Raw genomic sequence first — 20,307 nt, 5'->3', positions numbered from 1 at the left:
ACCTACATGTGTCCATCCAGAAGAAGTTCAGTTCGGTCACTTCTCAGTCTGGACACCTTTTTTACTGAAAATTATATATCCATAGAAACCACCAAATAAATATGGCCGCCCTCTTACTAGTGCAAAAATATGAAATGCTTCTTCACTACAATTACCTTAACACTAAAAATTCTAAACTAATCTGGATTCGAATGAAATACAGCTTTTAATTAAATTTCCATTTAATTCTCGATGCCCTAATAGAAGCTTTTATGTTCATACATGCTGCGTTCTGTGTCTTTTGAGTAACGAAACACTGGGCTGCTCCATCGCTCCTCTGGACACAAACATGATCAATGACGAGTTTCTGCATAAGAAAAGTTCTACAGTTTGTCAAAAGCTTGTGTAGGGATGAAGAGAGTACAGTTAAACTGAATCACATGGTTTAAAGTTGTTGTACTACAATATGCAGTCTATACATTTGCATCTGCAAACTGAAACTGGAGTGTTTCTAACAGTGCGAGGAGATTTCTTATGGAAGCTACAGTATGTATTTTACACGTGTGTGCTCACCAGTCTCATGGTGCCCGGCTCTCTCTGTGAGGTCATGTTCGCTCAAGCACAGGCACAAATATAATAAAAGAGTTATAACTCTGTGTGGCAGGTCTGACTTCTTGATTTCTGTTCATCTAAATCACACAATCATCAGATTTTCACCTTCTTGTGTGTTAAAAGCAGCCAGAGAGTTTAAAGACAATGTCTCAAGAAAAAATAAAAAAAACTTTAACCTTTACATTTAAAAAAGAAAGAGACGAGAAGAAAGAAAGAAAGAAAGAAAGAAAGAAAGAAAGAAAGAAAGAAAGAAAGAAAGAAAGAAAGAAAGAAAGAAAGAAAGAAAGAAAGAAAGAAAGAAAGAAAGAAAGTGACGTGACTGAACATTTGACTTCTAAACTTTTTGTTTGTGATTGTGCGCAGGTGTGAAAGTGTGTGTGTGCATGTGTGTGTGTGGTGTCACTTCTGGAGAGCCCAACCTCCAGAAACCTCCTACACCTACACACAGCCACACCTCATTGGTTAAACAGGCCTACGAGCTGATACAGCAGTGTCCTCCTCATCTAGTGATGGTTTCACCTCCTACGTTGACAAAGCCTGTCAAGCTGCTGACAACCAGCACGAACAGAAATCGATCCAACCACCTTTGAATTGTGTTTCTGTTTTTGCAAAGATGGTTCCTTTCAATGTTTGCTCTTTAGCAAAAAAGCAAGAAGCAAAGAGACACGAGTAAATCCTAAGTGAGTGTGCTCATGTGTGTGTGTGTGTGTGTGTGCTTCTCTGCATCATTCGCTGTTTCAGTGTTTATGCATCTGAAAGCCCATCCATCCATTCATCCATCCATCCATCCCTCCATCCATCCATCCATCTGTGTATTTTATGTGTTTATCAGTCGGTCTTCTTGGCCCACGCCAGGTCGTCTGACCGAGGTTTCTGCCCCGTCACGCATTCGATCAACCGCTCCATCCGTCTCCAGAAGCCCAGCTGGTCCAGCGGGTAGTTGCACCAACCTGGGATGTAGGAAAACACAAAGAAACAAAAGAAAAGGAGGAAGTCAGGAAGGTGGAAAGAAGGGGGATGCAAAAACACAGATGAGAAATGATGGAACTGTAATCACATAAAGCCATCAGCAAACATATTATTTATGTTTATTTTTCAACTTTCATGTAGGATTTAAACATTTACTATAAGACACATCACACCACAGTCTCAAGACCCCTGCCGTATTTAGATATTTGTTTTGTCTCTGACCCCGCCCACTGCTCAAACTGTACCTGTGAACACTGGCTCGTACTGACCTGCTTCTCACCATCCTTCATCCATCACTGCTGCCTTTTCCCTCCAGACACTCCACTGCTCTTGATAACTTCTTTCTTGTTTAGTTTCAAATATCTCCACTACCACTTCCTACTTGTACCTGTATCTCCTCTTTCACCTCTGACCTCCTGTCTCACTCAGCCCCTGATAGCAAACAAACACACACACACACACACACACACACGTGATCCCACACAGACATGCTTTCTCTTGTGCAGTTTACAGGATTTTAATGACTATAGAATATGAAATGGCTGCAGGCCAATGAACACATGAGCATGTACATAATGTACACATTAATGCATGCATGACTCTACAGCACTGTGTGGACACACCGTCATGTCTTTGCTGAGCATGACACACACATGTAGCGACATCACTGCTTTAGGTGCAGCTGAGCACTCCCCTGACATTTGAGATGAAAAGCCATTTTACTATTATTACCCCCCAACACACACACACACACACACACACACACACACACACACACACACACACACACGCACAGAACTGATGCTTTTGTATGTACAGTAAAGCATTTTGCATATGCAGTTTTACTTTTGTGAGTTAACAACAACAAACACACAAATGCACATATAAAAAAAGAAATCAAATACATAACTATACATCTCTCTCTCACACACGCGTGCACACACACACGGACGAGAAGTAAATAGAGACATTCACATGGGCTGTGTGTACTTAGCCCTACCCTTGTCTGATGCTCACACCCCACCACCCATGATGTGTTTGCATAGGGAGCATGCTATAGCTGCAGGGATGTGAGCGTGTGTTAGTGTGTGTGTGTGTGTGTGTCCCTCCTGTGACCCTCTCTCTGCTGGAAGACATGAAGGAGCCAGAGGTTTTGTTTGATTTCCCCTCTTTCCTTCCATCTCTCCTTCTTCCTCTCCTCTCTCGCTCCATTTCTCCTTCTTTTGCCACATACTCTTTTTTTTTTTATTCTTCCAAATCCCTGTTTTCTACCCTCCCGCTCTCTCCCCTCGCTTCCTCCCCACTCGGTCCTCCATCCCCCCTCTGCCTGTGAAGTCCTATTTGTTAGAACAGACAGCAGGTTAGCATTAAATATACATGGGGATTGTCAGCCGGTGGCGAACACAAAGGCAGCTAGGCGAGCCCCAGTGGAATCCAAGCCCGGCCTAGGCAGCCAGGCTGGGGGAGCAGGGGGCCGTCGCTGTCCCCTGTGGGCCTCCCGACCGCCAACAACCCACCTCCCACCACACACACACACACATACACACACACAGGTTAGAAACTGAAGAGGAGGTCAAAAAGACTAGTACACGCACAGATGCTCGAGTATGCAGATGTAAGAGGATGAGTGTGCACGCGTACAAACACACTCTTTCCCTGTGCCACCCTCCCCACTCCCCCCCCCTTAACTTGCTCACCCACACATCTGTCGTCCGCAGGGGCGCAGGGTGACGTACAAGCTGAAGCCCCCTTGTGTATCCTCCCTCTTTCCTCTCTCTCCCTCTCTCCCTCTCTCCCTCCCTCCCTCCCTCCCTCCCTCTCACCCAGATGCACACAGAATACTGAATGTGGATCTATTACGGAGGCCTCCAGTCTCTGAAGACACACACGCGCAAACAGAACATTTTCTTTTAGTTATTCATAAGAAGTCAACAGACAGACAGACATGGCCGCCATTTTATTTTAATCTGTCGAGAACGGCAAATGAAATCACTCTGGAGTCATCAGCTCCAATTATGGCGATCTAAAATGGCTGCCCACCACATAAACACAAATAAACATCTGGCAGGAGTCAACAGTCAGACGTCACTTCGATGTGTGACTGATGCGAAATGAACAAAGTATGGTGTTAAATTCATTTTGGTGAATATTTTTGCTTTAAGATTACTTACTTTAACACTTCCTACTTCTTTTGTGGTGGGTTAGGGAAGCAACATGAGTTAGAAAAAAAGTCTTGATCAGGACTCATGTAACTAGCTGAGTGTTGATTATGCTGTAGCACTGTGCTTTGATGGGTTGGCAAAACATTATAGCTAGACAAAAAACTGTTGCTGCAAAGTACATAGTGTTTGCAAAAACTTTAAAAAATGTGGACTGGCCCTTTTAATTTCCAGGAAACTCACTGTGTTCATTGTATTGCACTGCAAAACTAAGAGTGTATTTCATCTTGTGTACCATAAAAGATAAACAGGATAGACAGACTAAAACAAGACTCTAAAACAAACTGGCCCCAAAGTAAAACCACAATGCAACATGAGTAAGTACATTTCCAGTGAAGGTTCACTGCATGAATGAGGTTCGGAAATACCAGCACAGCTTGTGCTGCTCTGTTTTGGGATGTGTCTAATGCAACATTGTGGTGAGAAAAATCCAAGAACAAGAAACCAGATTGTGAGACTTCATGTAGATAATGTGTAGGTCCAAACACTGTTGCAGCAGCTTGTTACCACAGACAGGAAAATGCTTCTGTTCAGACTTCTTTTATCCGTGGACGTTGCATGGAGGTAACATTTAAGGAGAAACCCATTGCTCACAAAAACTGAAAAAAGAAGCTCTGCCAAAGAACATGAAGACAAGCCTGATGATTATGACTATTGGCAGGACATTCTTTGGTCAGAGGAAAGCAGAATAAATGTGTTTGGGTCCAGCATGTTGGTCATGGCCACGGCCCAAACCACCACAGTGACTATACAGTGTCAACTGTGACACATGGGAGTGAGAGTGTAAATGTAGATCATGTCCATCTATCCAGCCAACAATCTGTTTTCCATCCCTGTCCTTATTTATCATATTTAATTTATGTCAGATGTTATGACATTTGTTGATTTGAATATTCACTAATTTGCAACCGGTTCTCACCTGTAGTGATGCAGTAGTACGTTTCATGTGGAGAGACGTGGTGGATGCGGTGGTGTTTCCGTGGCAACACCAGATGCCAGTCCTGGAGCAGCATGACCCAGCGCGGGAGGCCAAAGTAGGAGTGACTCCACTTATGGATCTGATTGGTCAACGTCACAAAAACGGCCAGGGCGAAGACGTAGCAGTCCCAAGGATAGGACGGCGCCAAGGCCTCTGAAAAAGTGACAGGAAACAGACGAGACGTTTATGTGGAGAGAGACGAGGAAAGAGAGAGAGAGAGTAAAGTTAATAGAATAATTGATCAAACTGTTTAGTGTAATGAAGAGGGCCAGCAAGAAGGCATAGCACTCCCACAGAGAGGATGCTGGCAGGAGCCTTGGAGAGATGTAGAGACCGAGGGGGAGGATGAAGAACAGGGGGGGAGGAGAGGGAGAGGGAGGATGGGGAGAGATGGGAGAGTGGCAGCAGGGGAGAGAGGGGGAGATGACAAAGACACATAAGTAGGATGATGAGGAGAGAATGTAAAACAACCTGATACATAACATACTTTAACATAACAGCAGAAAGACAGGAAGCCGTGATGATGTCTTCCAAAAAAAACTACAGTCTAATAAATTCAGAGTTTCCAAGAGCAGATCAATCATCCGACTTCAAGTGAACACATTATTCCAGACTGTTTTCATCACGGTGCATCACTGTAGCACCACAGGCATCAGAAACAAAACTAAAGTCAAGTCAGTCAGGGGTGAGACACTTCAGCCCTCTACTCCGGCGTGCCATCACACAAGAAAATCGCTCTCTCCAAATTCTGTCTGTTCTTTATTGAGCATGTAAAATCCCCACTGATCTTAAACTGATCTTAAAATGTTACAACGAATCATCACCCCCCCCTCACCTTTTAAATATCTAAACGACTTCTGCTATTCATTTCTCATCCTCAGAAAGAGCTGCACGTCAGTCCTGCAGAGGCATCCTGTGCTGTGCTGTGTGTTTGTGAAGGTAGAGGAAGGTGAAGGCTGGGGAATAGGGGACAGCAGTTTACTGACTCAGTGGAGACGTCACACTCAAACTGAATTTGGAGAGCAGTGATGTTTTTCCTTTACAAACAGGAAACATTGACTTCACAAAATAAGGGGGTCAATAAATGAAAGTATTTTTTTCTTTCAGTGTAAATGTTGCTCAGGGTCCATTGTGAGGGCTGCTTTTTTCCCTACAGGGAATAATAATAATTCTAATTGACAAGTTTTTTTTTACATAATGTGTAAAACACTTCAGATCATCATCATATTACACTGTCAACCTGGAGTCTTAGTTTGAAACACCCTGTTATAACATAGGTTTTCTAATTTCTTATATCCTAAAATAATTTGTTAAAAAACTTCCATTTGCATATCCACAGGTTTCAAAAACACCATACCTTTCCTTCTTTTTGTGTGAAAAATCTGCATATAATTAACAGCAGAAGAAACACCTTGCTGCTTGAGTACTGCATTTCTCGCCTGACATTATACATTGCAAATTAGGATTTTACATAAAACATACTGTAGGATGAGATGATAAAGTAGGAACTGTGCAAGAACAATGCATCTTAATTAAACAGGTTCAGAGTAATTGTGATGGTTAAATGACTTGTGGAGGCTCTCTGCACTCCGAAATAGTAGCGTAAGCTCCGTAGAGAAAAAAAAGCGACCAAAACTGCAAAAAAGGGACCGATTTACGTAGCTCTGCTTTAAAAACCAAGAGCATAGTGCATTTATTCAATCTGTTACTTGAGCATGTTATTGGGGTAAAAGTATATATATGAACCATCAGAAAATGCACACACACGGTGATGTGCATGTGAAATTTTTCAATATGATTAACATTGTGTGCACACAGGAGGTGGAGTGACAGCAGCAGTAGAGACAGTCCATCTTGAGCTGAGACTGACACAGCCAAATGCTAACATCACACATGCTAACGCGAAAATTACAACGCTAGCGTGTAATGGAGTAGAATAGACCTTTACTGTCATCGTTAAAAACAGTGAACAACTGTTCAGCAGCTTTCTCATGGCAGCACAGTAAAGTAAAATCAATCACAATAGAACACAGACAGCAGATAAATAAACATTTACTCTCAGAATAGAGTTTAGTTTAGTTTATTTGTTTCAGTCATCGAAAAATTAAAACAAAACAACTAAAAAAACAACAACAATAATGCAACTTCTGAATGAAAGGGGGCAGAAAGAAGCGAAAGAGAGAGAGAGAAAAATAAGCATGCTCATTCGTCTGCCAGTATGTGCAGCTGAGATCGATGGAACGTCATTGGTTTTGCTTTTATTGGCCATAAACTTTCCAGTCCACAGGTATCCTCCAGCTACGCTGCTAGTGTGGCTAAAAATGTTGAATAATCTGTGTCTGTCCACTGAGTTCAAGTGTTAATGAGGTGTCCTAGACTTACTGCTAGGCCCGCAACCATGGAAATAGTTGTTGAGGATGTCATTGGTATCTGGGGATCGTGTGTTGTGTCAGTGTTGATTTGAGCTGACAGGTGACAAACTCGTCAGGACTCACACACACACACACACACACACACACACAGGAGCAGCTGTGCACAGCGTTTTCTGGAAATAATCATATGCAGGGTAAGAAGTCTGCATCGCTGCTGATGGATGTTCATGGAGCTGTTCCGCCCACACCTGCTTCATAAAATAAACGTAGGAGTTTGGTTTCCGTCAGTCTCCTCTCCGCCACACCGAGGTCCGCGGCCTCCCTCCCTCACCGCTCCCTCTTGTAATTCATTGGAGTCTTTCTGTCAGTGTGACTTACAGCTGTCCTCTCTCTGTCTTCCTCCACCCCTCGTTCCCTCTCTTTGGTTAAAACAGCGATCTCTTGACCCCGGTTCAAGTGCAGACATGACAGTTGGAGATGTCACCTCACTGCTTTCGGCCTTTCCCCCTATCTACTTCTGTCTCTGTCTTTGTCTGGTGACCGCTCGACACCGCGAGGGGCCTGACATGACAGGTTTAGATGTCATCTTACCGCTACATGACCCTCTGCCACCCCCACCCCCCAGCCTGTCTCGCTGCCTCTCTCCTCCGTGCACTCTCACCCTCTGTCTCAAACTCTTAGCGGTGACCTCTTAAGGCGCAGACATGACAGGTGTAGATGTCACTGCACCTCTCCCTGTCTCTGTCTCGTGACCTCCTGACTCACTGCGGCGTGTGACATGACAGGTGTGGATGTCACCTACAAGTGGGCCTCGCCACTGCCATCTCCCCTCTAATCTTTCCTTCCCTCTCACCCGTTATTCCACGTTCCCTCCTGTGGGCAAGCAGCCGACCTTTGCGTGTTTCCCTTTCACTTCTTTTTTCTCCGTTTCCATAGTTTTGTTAAATCCTTTCCATTTGTATCAGAATTCTCAGTCTGTATCATTACAACTTTATCATTTTTTATCTTTATCATCGCTGAATGAGTTTAGAGGGAGAGTTTGGCTTTTAATCCTTGTTTCTATGACCTTGACCTTGATACATGTAATGCAATGGAAAGGCCCTTGTTTTAGTTGCATACTTGATCTGCACAGGTACAGTATATGAACTGGAAAGTAACAGATATAGTTATATATCTACACATATTGCAAAATGTTGCTTATATGTTAAAAAGGAAACCTTAAGACATATTTGTATTATAACCATAATGATAACTGATACCAATATTGAGTTTGCCAGTATGTTTGCCAGTCAACACTTAAAAACCACTAAGGTTGGGGCGGTGCGTGGCGCAGTGGTTAAAGCGGCCGCCCCATGTAGAGGCTACAGTCCTCAACGCAGGCGTCCCTGGTTCGAATCCCGCGTCGGGCAGACCTTTCCTGCATGTCATTCCCCCTCTCTCTGCCTCCCCCTTTCCTGTCTATCTCACTATGTGTCCAATAAAGGCAAAAAGGCAAAAAAAAAGGGTCCCTCATTTCTAAAGACCGACAACACTCCAACCCCGGACTAGCCGACATATAGGTGTAACTTTGTAACTGACTCAGGCATATTTCATGTTAAAGAGTAAAAATATACTGTAAGCTGCTTGCATCTTCATTCTTTGCCTCATAATACCGAGCTAACTTGGGTTACAATCACTATCACATCATAGACACTCCCTCAGAGAGGCTGTGAACAGCTTAACCCCACGACACCGTGGCTAACGCTGCCTTTAACCCAGCTAACTGGTGTCAGCTCCTCTCCTCTACACCCATCACTGACCTTTTGACTGAAGCTGAAGTGCAGACATGACGGGTGGAGGTGTCACCTCCTCAATAACAGGCTGCTCTGCTTCTCCTGCTGATCCTCCTCCTCTGGTCCCTCCCCCTCTGCCCCACACTCATGAGGTCACTGCACATGATTACCTGCAAAAGTGCTTTCCCCTGATAAGTGGACACACTTCTCTCACCGGGATACTTTGGCTTCTTGCTAAAGGAAGTGATTGTCACCATTTACTCCATTGGGACTTTGACTGTAAACAAACTGGTAATGTTCATGGCTTTCTGTGCTTTATCACCAAGTGGGAAAATGCAATTATGTTTGCATGTGTGTGTGTGTGTGTGTGTGTGTGTGTGTGCTACCTGGTGTGTAAGTGAGGAACTTGCAGGCCATGTGAGCAAGGGGTAGGATGGGGATCATGCAGTTGTCGCCATTGGTTTCGATGAAGTCGTGGCGAGTGATGGCGGTGGGATCGATGTGGTGCTCCCTGAACGGTCGGATGAATGCCTGCAACGACAACCAGTCAGAGGAGAGAGACATTATGGGCTGCAAATCTCAAAACAATACAATTACCTAAACATTTTTCCTTGATGCAGGTCAACTGAGTTTTTTTGTTTTTTGTTCCATGGCGGAGAAACACATAAATGCACTGCAGTGAAACACTAACTAATACTCTTGTTTCCAATAAAAGACATTTCAATACAAGAATATGTTTTATGTTCATCCAGATACGTATATATAATCACAGTGTTTCTTGGAAGTGCAGCAGTCTCCTGACAGAAGCATACAGTGTGATGTTACTGAAAAATCATTGAATCATTTCTGCAATAGCCACAGAAGACAGTTTTATTTTGAAATCATTTTATACCTCAGACTTGAATGATAACCAAATACCAACTTTATAAAGATCCTATTAAATTCAGCACGATAAAAGGAAGAAAATGACAATATATTGGATAAGCAGGTTTTCTCCGAGTTGAAATTACACACACTCACTTTCTGCTAGACGGAAACAGTGTGATAAACAATAAGCACAAAAACAGAGGCTTGACAAACGCTGCTAGGTTTTGTTTTTTTTAACTTAATTTACATGCACTTTAAATCAGAATAGAAAACAGACAGCATGCAATTGCAGATCAGATGTGCATGCACACACGCACACACACACACACACACACGCACGCACACACTGCGTCTCAGCAGTGTCCAGCATCCTGCGCAACCCCAAAGCTCATATCCAGCATCCTAATAAACCCCGGAACAGCAGTCGACTCGCACAAACACACTCATACACATAAATGACCCATGGACGCCTGACACAAACTCAAAAATTGCAAGCTTCAAACACACACAGTCGCAAACCCCACTTGCACCGCGCAGAAGCAGACACCTGTCTGTGAGGGCATGGGGGTCTCAAATGAAAGACTGAATCTGAATCTCACAAGCACAAAAGAGGACAGAAAGAGACACACATGCACAAACAGGATAAAGGTAATTTATTTCCCTCTGCGGATAAAGCAAAACAAGGACGGCTTGCATCTTCATTGCCACAGTGTATGTGTGTGTGTGTGTGTGTGTGTGCATGCAGCCATGGACACATCAGCATGAAAACTCATTATTGTCGTGTTAGCTGTTCCAACCAATCTCTCACACACATATGCACATACACACACACCTATCTGTAGGCATCGTTGGTAGGTGCCACTGCAAACACAGAAACTATCTGTTGACATCTTCACTATTATGTTCCCTCATCTGCCTCTCTCTCCCCCCACCCCCACCTCTCCTCTCCTCTCCCATCACCCCCCTCCTCTCACCGCAGCCCTCAGCCAGATGAAAGGCCGGCTAAGCTGTGGAGGTCGTGCTGAGCGGGGCGGCATCAGTGCTCCCAGTTAATGGCGGGCCACCGGTCGCTGCGTGTCCTCTAATCCCACACCGTTTAACGGCCCGCCTCGCACGACATCCGTTAATCACCAGCTCACATCGCCCATCGCCCCAGCAACCGGCGCTGTCCCACTGGCTGGACAGACACGCCCTTCCACCCCCTTCTTTTCGTTTATGTCCTCCCGACCTTTTTAGTGTATTTTCATCTCACTTTTTGTTGGTGTCTTTTTCTCCATTTCCCACTTTTTGCTCAAATCTTCTAGCTGTATTCTGACTTTTCTGTTCCCCATTTTGCCTTCAACTAAGAAGAAACTCATTTCAGTCATTCAATTAACTCTTCTTCAATGCGCCAATCAGCTAATCAGCCTCATTAGAGAGTTGCCTTGAAGTAGACTCATCTGATAAAGATGTAACACGTAAAGAAAGAGGGGAACTGACACAAGGAGAGACATAGCAATGCTTTTAAAAGACTACTGCAGAGGAAAAACAGATACGGAGGAAGGATGTTCAAACATATATCCCTAAACTGTAAGCACATCTGGCAAATTTCAATGTGAATCGAGCATCATTGGGAACTAATGAGCGTGACTTGGTCCTCAAAGTGGTGTCATTAGAGGACTGCTAAATCCTTGTTGAGTCAATTAAAGCTCAACGACACGATGACGACAAAAAAAAACAGCACGGCCCAAAGTCTCGCTGAGGAATAGTTCTAAACACTTCTGGGAAAATGTAATGCACTTTTAAAGATAGTGCTACAGTTTTAGTGCTGCATAGAGAAAAGGCTTTTATGGATTCAAATCAAAGCAAATTGTTGTTATAAAATTTCTAATGAAGAACATACTGTAAGCAGTGAGCTGAATGGGATCATCATCTTGCAACAAAAGGATGTTTGATGAGAGACAAAAAAACACAACATCTATAAAGTTTAATTTACTGAATATTTTGATTTTTCTTTTTTAGATCTTCTTTCTTTTAATGTGGCTCATGGGCTTTTTGTGTATGTGTGGGAATTTTGCCACCAGTGGTTTGTATATAAGAAAATCTCTTTAAAAAATATGCAGCTTACCTTCCTAATGATGATTTTTTAGTAGCTGTCATAATAAAATGAGGACAAGTGCATGCTTCCATTAACTATCTTAAATGATTTTTTCGGGTGGACATGAGAAAATGACAAACTAAGTGATGCATCACAGGATTCCTGTGCTGCTTTCTACTTTAAATGGCCTCGGTGGGTTTGGTCCAATGACTGTGTGCAGCAGTAGCTTTGGTGACAGAGAGCGAGGGATCTCACCTCGAATGAGAGTTTTGATATATCGATTTTATTGGTCACCATTTGAACTGTCTGGTGAAGTCGAGCCATGTTAACAATGTGTGTGTGTGACACGACTCCCACCACAGAGCGTATTTTATCTGTCTCGATCAGACTTGCATTGCAGTGCAATGCCAACTGAACTGCTCTGTTTTCTGCCTTCAGTGATAGTTTGTAGATACAGAGCGGGAACATGGAACAGAGCCATAACATGTGACAAAACTCCCTGGCTGCTCTCCAACCTGACATGTTGTTGTTGATAATTTCACTTTCAGGTTTTTATACACACACATACAAAACTGCGCATGGAAATGGAAAACGCATCTTATCTGTGACCTTAGCAGTAAAATAAGTTCCTCAGATCTTGGAGCTCATACTGGCCTTACTTCTCTGGACTTTGATAAGATAGAAAATGCAGTTTCCAGTGGCAGCTGTTACTGCTCCATGGCCTTCACTGTTGGAAATATTATTTATGATCCAACAACAGAGGACTCTTATTACTGTTAGGTATCCTATTATGGGGAGTTTATAGAGGGCAGGAGTTCATACAACATACAACCTTGTGTCTGTATTAACGCTTCCACATGGGGTCTACAGTCCGACCAAGTCTTTGAAGAGGTCTTGACAAAAGAAAAGGGAACAGAGAACAGACGAGGAGGTGCACATGTACATGCATTGTACATACATACACAGCAGAGACAAGTAAATGACAGAACAAACAAATAACAAAGAGCAGGACTTGCTTCAAATGTTTCATCTGGCTTTATGACGGCAGCTATTAGCCTCAGGTGTTCTCCATCGTCCTCGTCTTTGATATTCAAACTAACCTTAACTGGGAGCACAGGCCTGCTTTATTCTCAGTCTCAAAAGCCACACAGACACAAAAACAACTGAGGTGTATGTTTTTTTTTTGTCTCCTACACACACACACTCTCTCCCACACACACACACACACTTTATTTTCCACCAGCCTATTGTCATCCCTCTGTTCTCCGCACAGGTCCATTCTTCTCTTCCAGTTAAAGTCTTTATTAGAAGTCTCCTACGGTGTCCGACACACCATGCAAATTTGTGACTGCCGCTGTGCTTTTGGTCCCAGTAACTACCCCGAACCCCAATAAATTCCACATCATAAATAAACATCAAACACACAGTACCTTCAGAAAACTAAAAAAAAAAAACACTAACAATGGGCTCCAAAAAGCATAGTTTACAGTCAATTGATGGTACAGTCAGTGTATGTACAGGAATTAGGCTAATGACGCAGGGTGATGCGGCAGCCTGAGAGAAAAATCTGACAATTTAGTTCAAATCAACACTGAATCAAAGGAGAATGACATCGACCATTAGAATTCATCACAATAAACACACCGTCAATAATGTGGTGTCTGGAGCCAATTAGTGTCAGACTGAGTTAAGGTGATGGGATTTACCTAAAAGCTGTGATGCCTAAGCCTCCGAACCTGCAGCCTCCTGTGTAGAGATATTAGCTCATGAAATATTACCTTTTTACATTCTAACAAGTAAAAACTATATCAATATTCTGCCCTCCCTGGACGTGGTCTAGTTTGGCAGATAGCTAACAGATAGTCTTCAATAAGAAGCAATGTTTTCCTTTTCTTCAAGGGTTTATTGACACTTTTGAAGAACACTGTAAACTGACACATACAGAAAGAAGATAAGCATTAGACTATGTAGCTTTGAGTACATAATGTGTTCAATTAACACAGCTTGAATCAAGTTAACTCTATACAGTAAAGTCAGTATAATAATGTAAACAAACAAGAAAATAGACCGTTAGCTTGATGCTAATTTACAATGGAAAACGCCATAGACGGGCTAACGGGTTAGCATCGTAATATCGGTAAAAACGTAAAATAACTGTCGTTTTATATCCATTACAGAAACAGCAATATATCAAGCTATATGTCGATTGTGTTGACAATAATACTCACAGGCATATGATCTCTTAAACTCAAAACAACTGGAACTGCCGAAGTTTGGCTGCAGACTAGCTGCTTCTGCTGATGTTATTGTCATTCACTCCACCTCTATTGTCCTACTGCCACCCTCTGGGGAAGACGTGTAACTACATGCCACAAAGGGCAGAACACTCCCCGCCTGGTATAATACTTTATACCACTACACACTGTCTTTAGGGAAAAGTAAGATGACCTCTGAAATAGGTCGCAAATACACTTTAGGAGTACCTTGCTTGACCACCTTAACTTCCACCTTCCGTACTCTTTTATCTTGGCTGGGCACAGTTTTAACAATGAGTCCAGTAGGCCACTCAGTTCTTCTGGCCTGTGAATCTTTCAGTAAAACAACGTCTCCTACTTGCAGATCACGTCTGTTAGAGTGCCACTTTTTTCTGGGTTGGAGCGTTGCCAAGTATTCTTGTTTCCACCTCTTCCAGAAGGCATCAGCGAGGCTTTGAACTTTTTTCCAGTGCTTAATGGAGAGGTCGTTGATATCAAAGTCACCTTCAGGTGCAGACAGAGTATCTGCCTTTTGTGTCAACAACATGGATGGAGAAAGAATTGCGGGTGCGTCAGGGTCAGATGACACTGGAACCAATGGTCTTGAGTTCATGATGCCGGTGACTTCTGCCATCAGAGTAATAAGCACCTCATGTGTCAGGTGGGATGTGCTTGTTTTGAGGAGCAGAGCATCCAGAATGCGTCGAGCGATGCCTATCATCCTCTCCCACACTCCACCCATATGGGAGGAGTGGGGAGGATTAAAGACCCATGTGCATTTGCTGTCATGGAGGTGTGTCTGCAGATCAGGATCCTCTGTGTCCAGGTTGAGTTCCTTACACGCCCCAATAAAATTTGTTCCCCGATCTGAGCGGAGTGTTTTGATGGGTCCCCTGATTGCTGTGAACCGCCTGAGACCATTAATGAAGCTTGCAGTCGTCATGGTTTCCAGGACCTCAATATGCACCGCCCTGGTGCTCAAACAGGTAAACATGGCTGCCCACCGCTTATTCTCTGCGTGGCCTCCTCTTGTTCTTCGAGCTGTCACGATCCATGGGCCAAAGACGTCTACTCCAACATGCGTAAACGGTGGCAATGATGACAGTCTGTCTGCTGGTAACTCTGACATCTTCTGTTCCTCCAGTTTACCTCTGAGTCTTTTGCACATGACACATTTATGTATGACAGTAGAAACAAGTTTCTTTCCTCCAATCAACCAAAGTCCAGCTGATCTCAAGGCTCCCTCTGTAAAATGACGTCCCTGGTGCGCAACTTGGTCATGATAATGTTTCACCAACAGTGTGGCTGTGTGAGTCTTTGGAATGATCACAGGATGTTTATTATCAAAGCTCACGTCTGACGAGGATGTGCGACCACCGACTCTCAATAGTCCATCTTGGTCTAAAAATGGAGACAATTTCACAAGAGGGCTTTGTCTTGGGAGTGGATCCCCTTTGATAAGATGCTCTATCTCTTTAAAGAAGACCTCTTGCTGCGTTGTCCTGATGATCACAGCTGTCGCTTGGACATTTTCCTCTCCTCTTTTTCCTTCACTAACGGGAGCCTTCACCTCCCTTTTGATCCTCTTGATTAATCTGGAGATAGCCCGCACCAGTGACTTCCATGAGGAGAATCTTTCAAACCTCTGTGCCCCAAGCAGGTTCTTTGACGCTGATGACACCTTTGTGCTGATGACTGTAACCTCAGGACGGATTTCTTGATCCTGGTCTGGATGTATCAGCTCAAAGTTGTCGACAGGAGCAGTGGTCTCTTGCTGCGGCCTCGAAAGAAACAATGGCCCAGAAAACCAGTTGGTACGCATGAGGTCAGCAGCAGCCACTGGCCGAGTCCCGTGGTCAGCAGGGTTTTGTTCAGTGTTGATGTAATGCCACTGATGTGGATGAGAAGATTTCCTGATTCGTGTGATTCTGTTGGAGACGTAGACGTAGAATCGGCGTGACGTGTTGTTGATGTAGCCTAGCACAATTCTACTATCTGTGTAGAATTGCACTGAGTGGATGTCAATGTCCATTTCACCTTTAATGAAGTCTGCCACCTCGACTGCCAAAACGGCAGCGCAGAGTTCCAGACGAGGGACTGTGTGTGCCGGGCGCGGCGTCAATTTGGATTTTCCCATGACGAAGCCCACATGACATTCACCTGTAATGGAGACAGTTCTCAGGTAAGCAACAGCTGCTATAGCAATGTCAGAAGCATCTGAAAAAACACAAAGTTGTCTATGCTGAGTCTGTGTAGCCAATGAAACAGGAACATAAGGTCTTGGGATATCAAGCTGCTCCAGCTCTTTCATAGAGTCCCTCCAGAGTTTCCATTGTTCTTGTTTTGCTGTTGGAAGTGGAGCATCCCAATCATACTGTTCAACAGAAAGCTCTCTCATTATGTTCCTTCCCCCCACAGTAACTGGTGCCACAAACCCTAAGGGATCAAAAATACTGTTAACTGTGGAGAGAATGCCTCTCTTAGTCAGAGGTTTCTCTTCTGAGGAAACACAGAAGGTGAAACTGTCTGTCACTAGGTTCCAGCCGAGACCTAAGCTTCTCTGTAGAGGTGGTGATTCTCCTCCAAGACTGAAATCTTTAACATCTTTCGCCCAGTCTTCTGTGGGGAAGGCTTGCATGACGCTGCTGCTGTTGGATGCTATCTTGTGTAGTCTGATGTTCGACTCAGCTAACATTTCTTGAGACGTCTGCAAAACCTTGATAGCGTCTGTTTCAGTGGGGAATGATGCAAGTCCGTCATCCACGTAAAAGTTACGCATGACAAACTCTCTTGCTTCTCGAGTGGACTCTGTTGCTTCTGAGGCGGCTCGTCGTAGGCAGTAAATAGCAACAGCTGGCGACGGACTGTTGCCAAATACATGGACCGTCATGCGAAACTCTTTCACTGGTTTCTGCAGGTCGTTATCTTCATACCACAAGAACCTCAAAAAATCGCGATGTTCCTCGCAGACTGTGAAGCAATAAAACATCTGCTGCACATCTGCAGTGACTGCGATTGGTTCTTTGCGGAAACGGATCAGAACTCCAAGAAGAGCGTTGTTCAGATCAGGGCCACAGAGGAGCACGTCATTAAGAGAAAGTCCTTCATGTTTAGCACTGGAATCGAACACTACTCTTATCTGATCTGGCTTGCGTGGATGGTAGACGCCGAATAAGGGTAGGTACCAACATTCCTGGCCTTCTGTTAATGGTGGGGCTGGCTCTGCTTGCTTTGCATCAAATATTTTTTGCATGAAGTTTATGAAATCTTTTTTCATCTGTGGTTTCCTGTCCAGATTGCGCCTTACAGATGACAGACGCTTCACAGCTTGAAGTCGGTTGTTTGGAAGACAGTTCCGTGGTGTCCGAAAAGGTAAGGGGGCAACCCATGTGTTTGCTTCATCCTTGTAAGTTTGTCGATCCAGTGTTTCCAGAAAAATCCTATCTTCAATTGACAGATCAAGGTTGTCGTCGTGTTCTGTTCTCTGAAATACTTGATGACCAAGATCGTCAGTCTCCCTCACTTGGTTAGACATGGTGCTTTGAAGATCCAAGCTTGGTGTGTGACAGCTGAACTTCTCTTTGACCTGAATGTTGTTGGTGCATGGACCCAAAAGTGAAGCTCGTCCATTGTGTAGGATGTTGGTTTTGTAGACACTGGTTTGGAATGACTTATGTGCGGCTCCCAGACATACCTCTCCAACAACGACCCACCCAGGTCCAGACGTTGAGCGTATGGTTCATTGTGGAGTCCATTGTGCTGCTCTCTGACCTTGTGCACACAGAGAATGTCCCTGCCAAGGAGAATGAGGATTTCTGCATGCGGATCGACTTCTGGATTTTACCTGCTATTGGCTTCAGGTGGGGATAGTGAAGAGCAACTTCTGGAGCTGGGATTTCCGCTCTATCATCGGGAATCATGTCGCACTCGATGAGAGTAGGAAGAGAGAGCTGTGCCGTACCATCCAGAGACTCGATGATGAAGTTGTTTGCTCGCCTTCCTGTGACGTCCATGACTCCTGAACACGTCTTCAATGTATACGGCTCTAAGTGTCCATCAATATTGAAAAGATCAAAGAAGTCTGTCTTTGCAAGTGAGCGGTTGCTTTGTTCATCAAGAACAGTGTACATTTTGACTGCTCTCTCTGGCTGTCCGACAGGGTACACTCTCACCAGACATATTTTTGAACATGATCTGGAACCGGCTGAATTTCCACAAATTTCAGTGCACTTTGATGTCACATCCGTAGCTGTTTGCTCCTCCTGCTCCCCGCCATGATCTTCTGATGCAGCAGAGCTTTTCCACTTTAAAGGGAGAGGTTCTGGATGAAGAGCTGTAGTATGTGTTTCACTTCCACATTCTCTGCACTTTAATGGCACATTACAGTCTTTCGCCATGTGACTAGTGGAAGAACAGCATCTAAAACAGATATACTTGTCTTTCAGGAGAGCTTTTCTTTCTTCTAGACTCTTACTTCTGAACAGACGACACTTCCTCAGTGGATGCGGTTTACCATGCAGAGGACACTGTTTATCAGGGTCTGTGATGCTCTTGTCAGTGGTAAGATGTTGACTAGCTCCACCTGCTGGTGACACATCCGTTTTCCTGACAGAGATTGGAAGCTGGTGTTTCTGCTTTAAACTTGTTGGTCTTTCTGTTCTCAGGTTGAAAGTCGTAACACAAGCAAAGCTAGGGTCGTTGCGAACCTTGGCTTCTTCACTGATGAATCTGACAAAGAATGAGAATGGAGGATAAGACACACCACAGTCTCTCTTGTATCTTGAAGCGACACTAACCCACTTCTCTTGCAGGTTATATGGGAGTTTCGCCAGGATAGGGTTGACTCCATGTGCTGTATCCAGATGAGAAAGGCCGGAAGATAGCCGTTGTGCTTTGCTGCGTGTAGCTCCAGAAGAAGATCTCCTAGCTCCCTCAAACGCTGATTCTCTCTGTTCGATACCTTTGGAAAGTCCTCAACTCTCTTTAACAGTGCATGCTCTATGATTTCTGGTGCACCGAAACATTCTTCCAGTCGCTGCCACACCATGTTGAGACCTGCCTTTGGGTTGTAGACGTAAGCTGCTCTGATTCTTCTTGCCTGAGCAGCTGATTGTGGCCCTAGCCATTTTGCAAGCAGGTCCAACTCTTCTTGTGGTAGCAGGTTCAAATCCCAAACCGCTGCCTGGAATGATGTCTTCCACGCCCAGTAATTCTCGGGTTGATCATCGAATTTCAGCAAGCCGGAACTAACCATCTCTCGACGCATCAAATATTTTGCAAGGTCCGAGGTGTCTGTAGAATGGACATGGGGAGGTCTTGGTGAAGATACGTTGGGCCCAGGATGATAAGGCTGGCTTTCGTGGATAGGCGTTTTCACATAAGGACCATAATTCCCGCTGGCGGGCTCTCTCTTGGGGCTTACAGCATAGTTGTATTGTGACATGTTCACCCCAACCTTTTGTGTCTGGTCGGATGAGTGAAATGGCAGAGGTTTAAACTCTTCTTTGCTGTGCTGACTTCCTTGGTAACCATCCGGGTCTTTGTGGTCCATAGTCGCTTTAACGTAGCCTGTGGCTGACTGATGCATGAATGCAGATGGAGGATCAGGAGGATAGTCCGGACACATTTGCGGACCAGCATTGAAATCTGTATGTTGCTGCACATACTCTTGAGTGCGCTGGGTTGGATCGATGAGTGGCATTTCTACTAGTTGGGGCTGTTGTAGGTCTCTGGTTTCCTGTGCAGATTCTTCCCAAGCTTGAGCCTCAGCTTGCGCTGCCGCCGCTTCCTTTTCTGATTTGAGCACATGCAGGTCTGCATCTAACTCAGCTTTCTGTTTAAGCTGGTCAGCTTGTTTCTTCAAGATGTCGGCTTCCTTGTGTGCAAAGGAGAGTTTTATTCGTGCAGCTTCTGCCTTTGCTCTTGCCCTGGCCACAGCGACAGATGACGAGGAGGTGAGTTGACTGGAGCGTTGAGACCCTGATCCTCTTGATCTTGTCTCCGATAAATTTTCTCCTTTATTATCATCTGCGGGAGTTGCCATGATTGCCAAGTCTTCTCTGCTGAGTGTGGCGAGATGATGCCTTTTACTATTCTGCCCTCCCTGGACGTGGTCTAGTTTGGCAGATAGCTAACAGATAGTCTTCAATAAGAAGCAATGTTTTCCTTTTCTTCAAGGGTTTATTGACACTTTTGAAGAACACTGT

General features: G+C 44.3%; 1 protein-coding gene across 1 annotated transcript in view; it reads right to left on the bottom strand.

Annotated features, from left to right (window-relative positions):
- Positions 1-920: 920 nt before the first annotated feature.
- The window catches only part of peds1a (plasmanylethanolamine desaturase 1a), a 42,199-nt gene continuing 22,812 nt past the window's right edge, over positions 921-20,307 (bottom strand). The window contains exons 4-6 of the mRNA XM_085779860.1: positions 9,289-9,433; positions 4,699-4,911; positions 921-1,541 (exon numbers count right to left, since the gene is read on the bottom strand). Of these exons, the coding sequence (XP_085635986.1) occupies positions 1,420-1,541; positions 4,699-4,911; positions 9,289-9,433 (480 nt within the window). The 3' untranslated portion in view covers positions 921-1,419. The remainder of the gene's footprint in view (positions 1,542-4,698; positions 4,912-9,288; positions 9,434-20,307) is intronic.

This window comes from Trachurus japonicus, chromosome 6 (assembly GCF_045865225.1).
Source record: "Trachurus japonicus isolate A0001 chromosome 6, Traja_1.0".
In the NCBI taxonomy this organism is placed as follows: Eukaryota; Metazoa; Chordata; class Actinopteri; order Carangiformes; family Carangidae; genus Trachurus; species Trachurus japonicus.
This window is presented reverse-complemented; position numbering and strand designations above follow the sequence as displayed.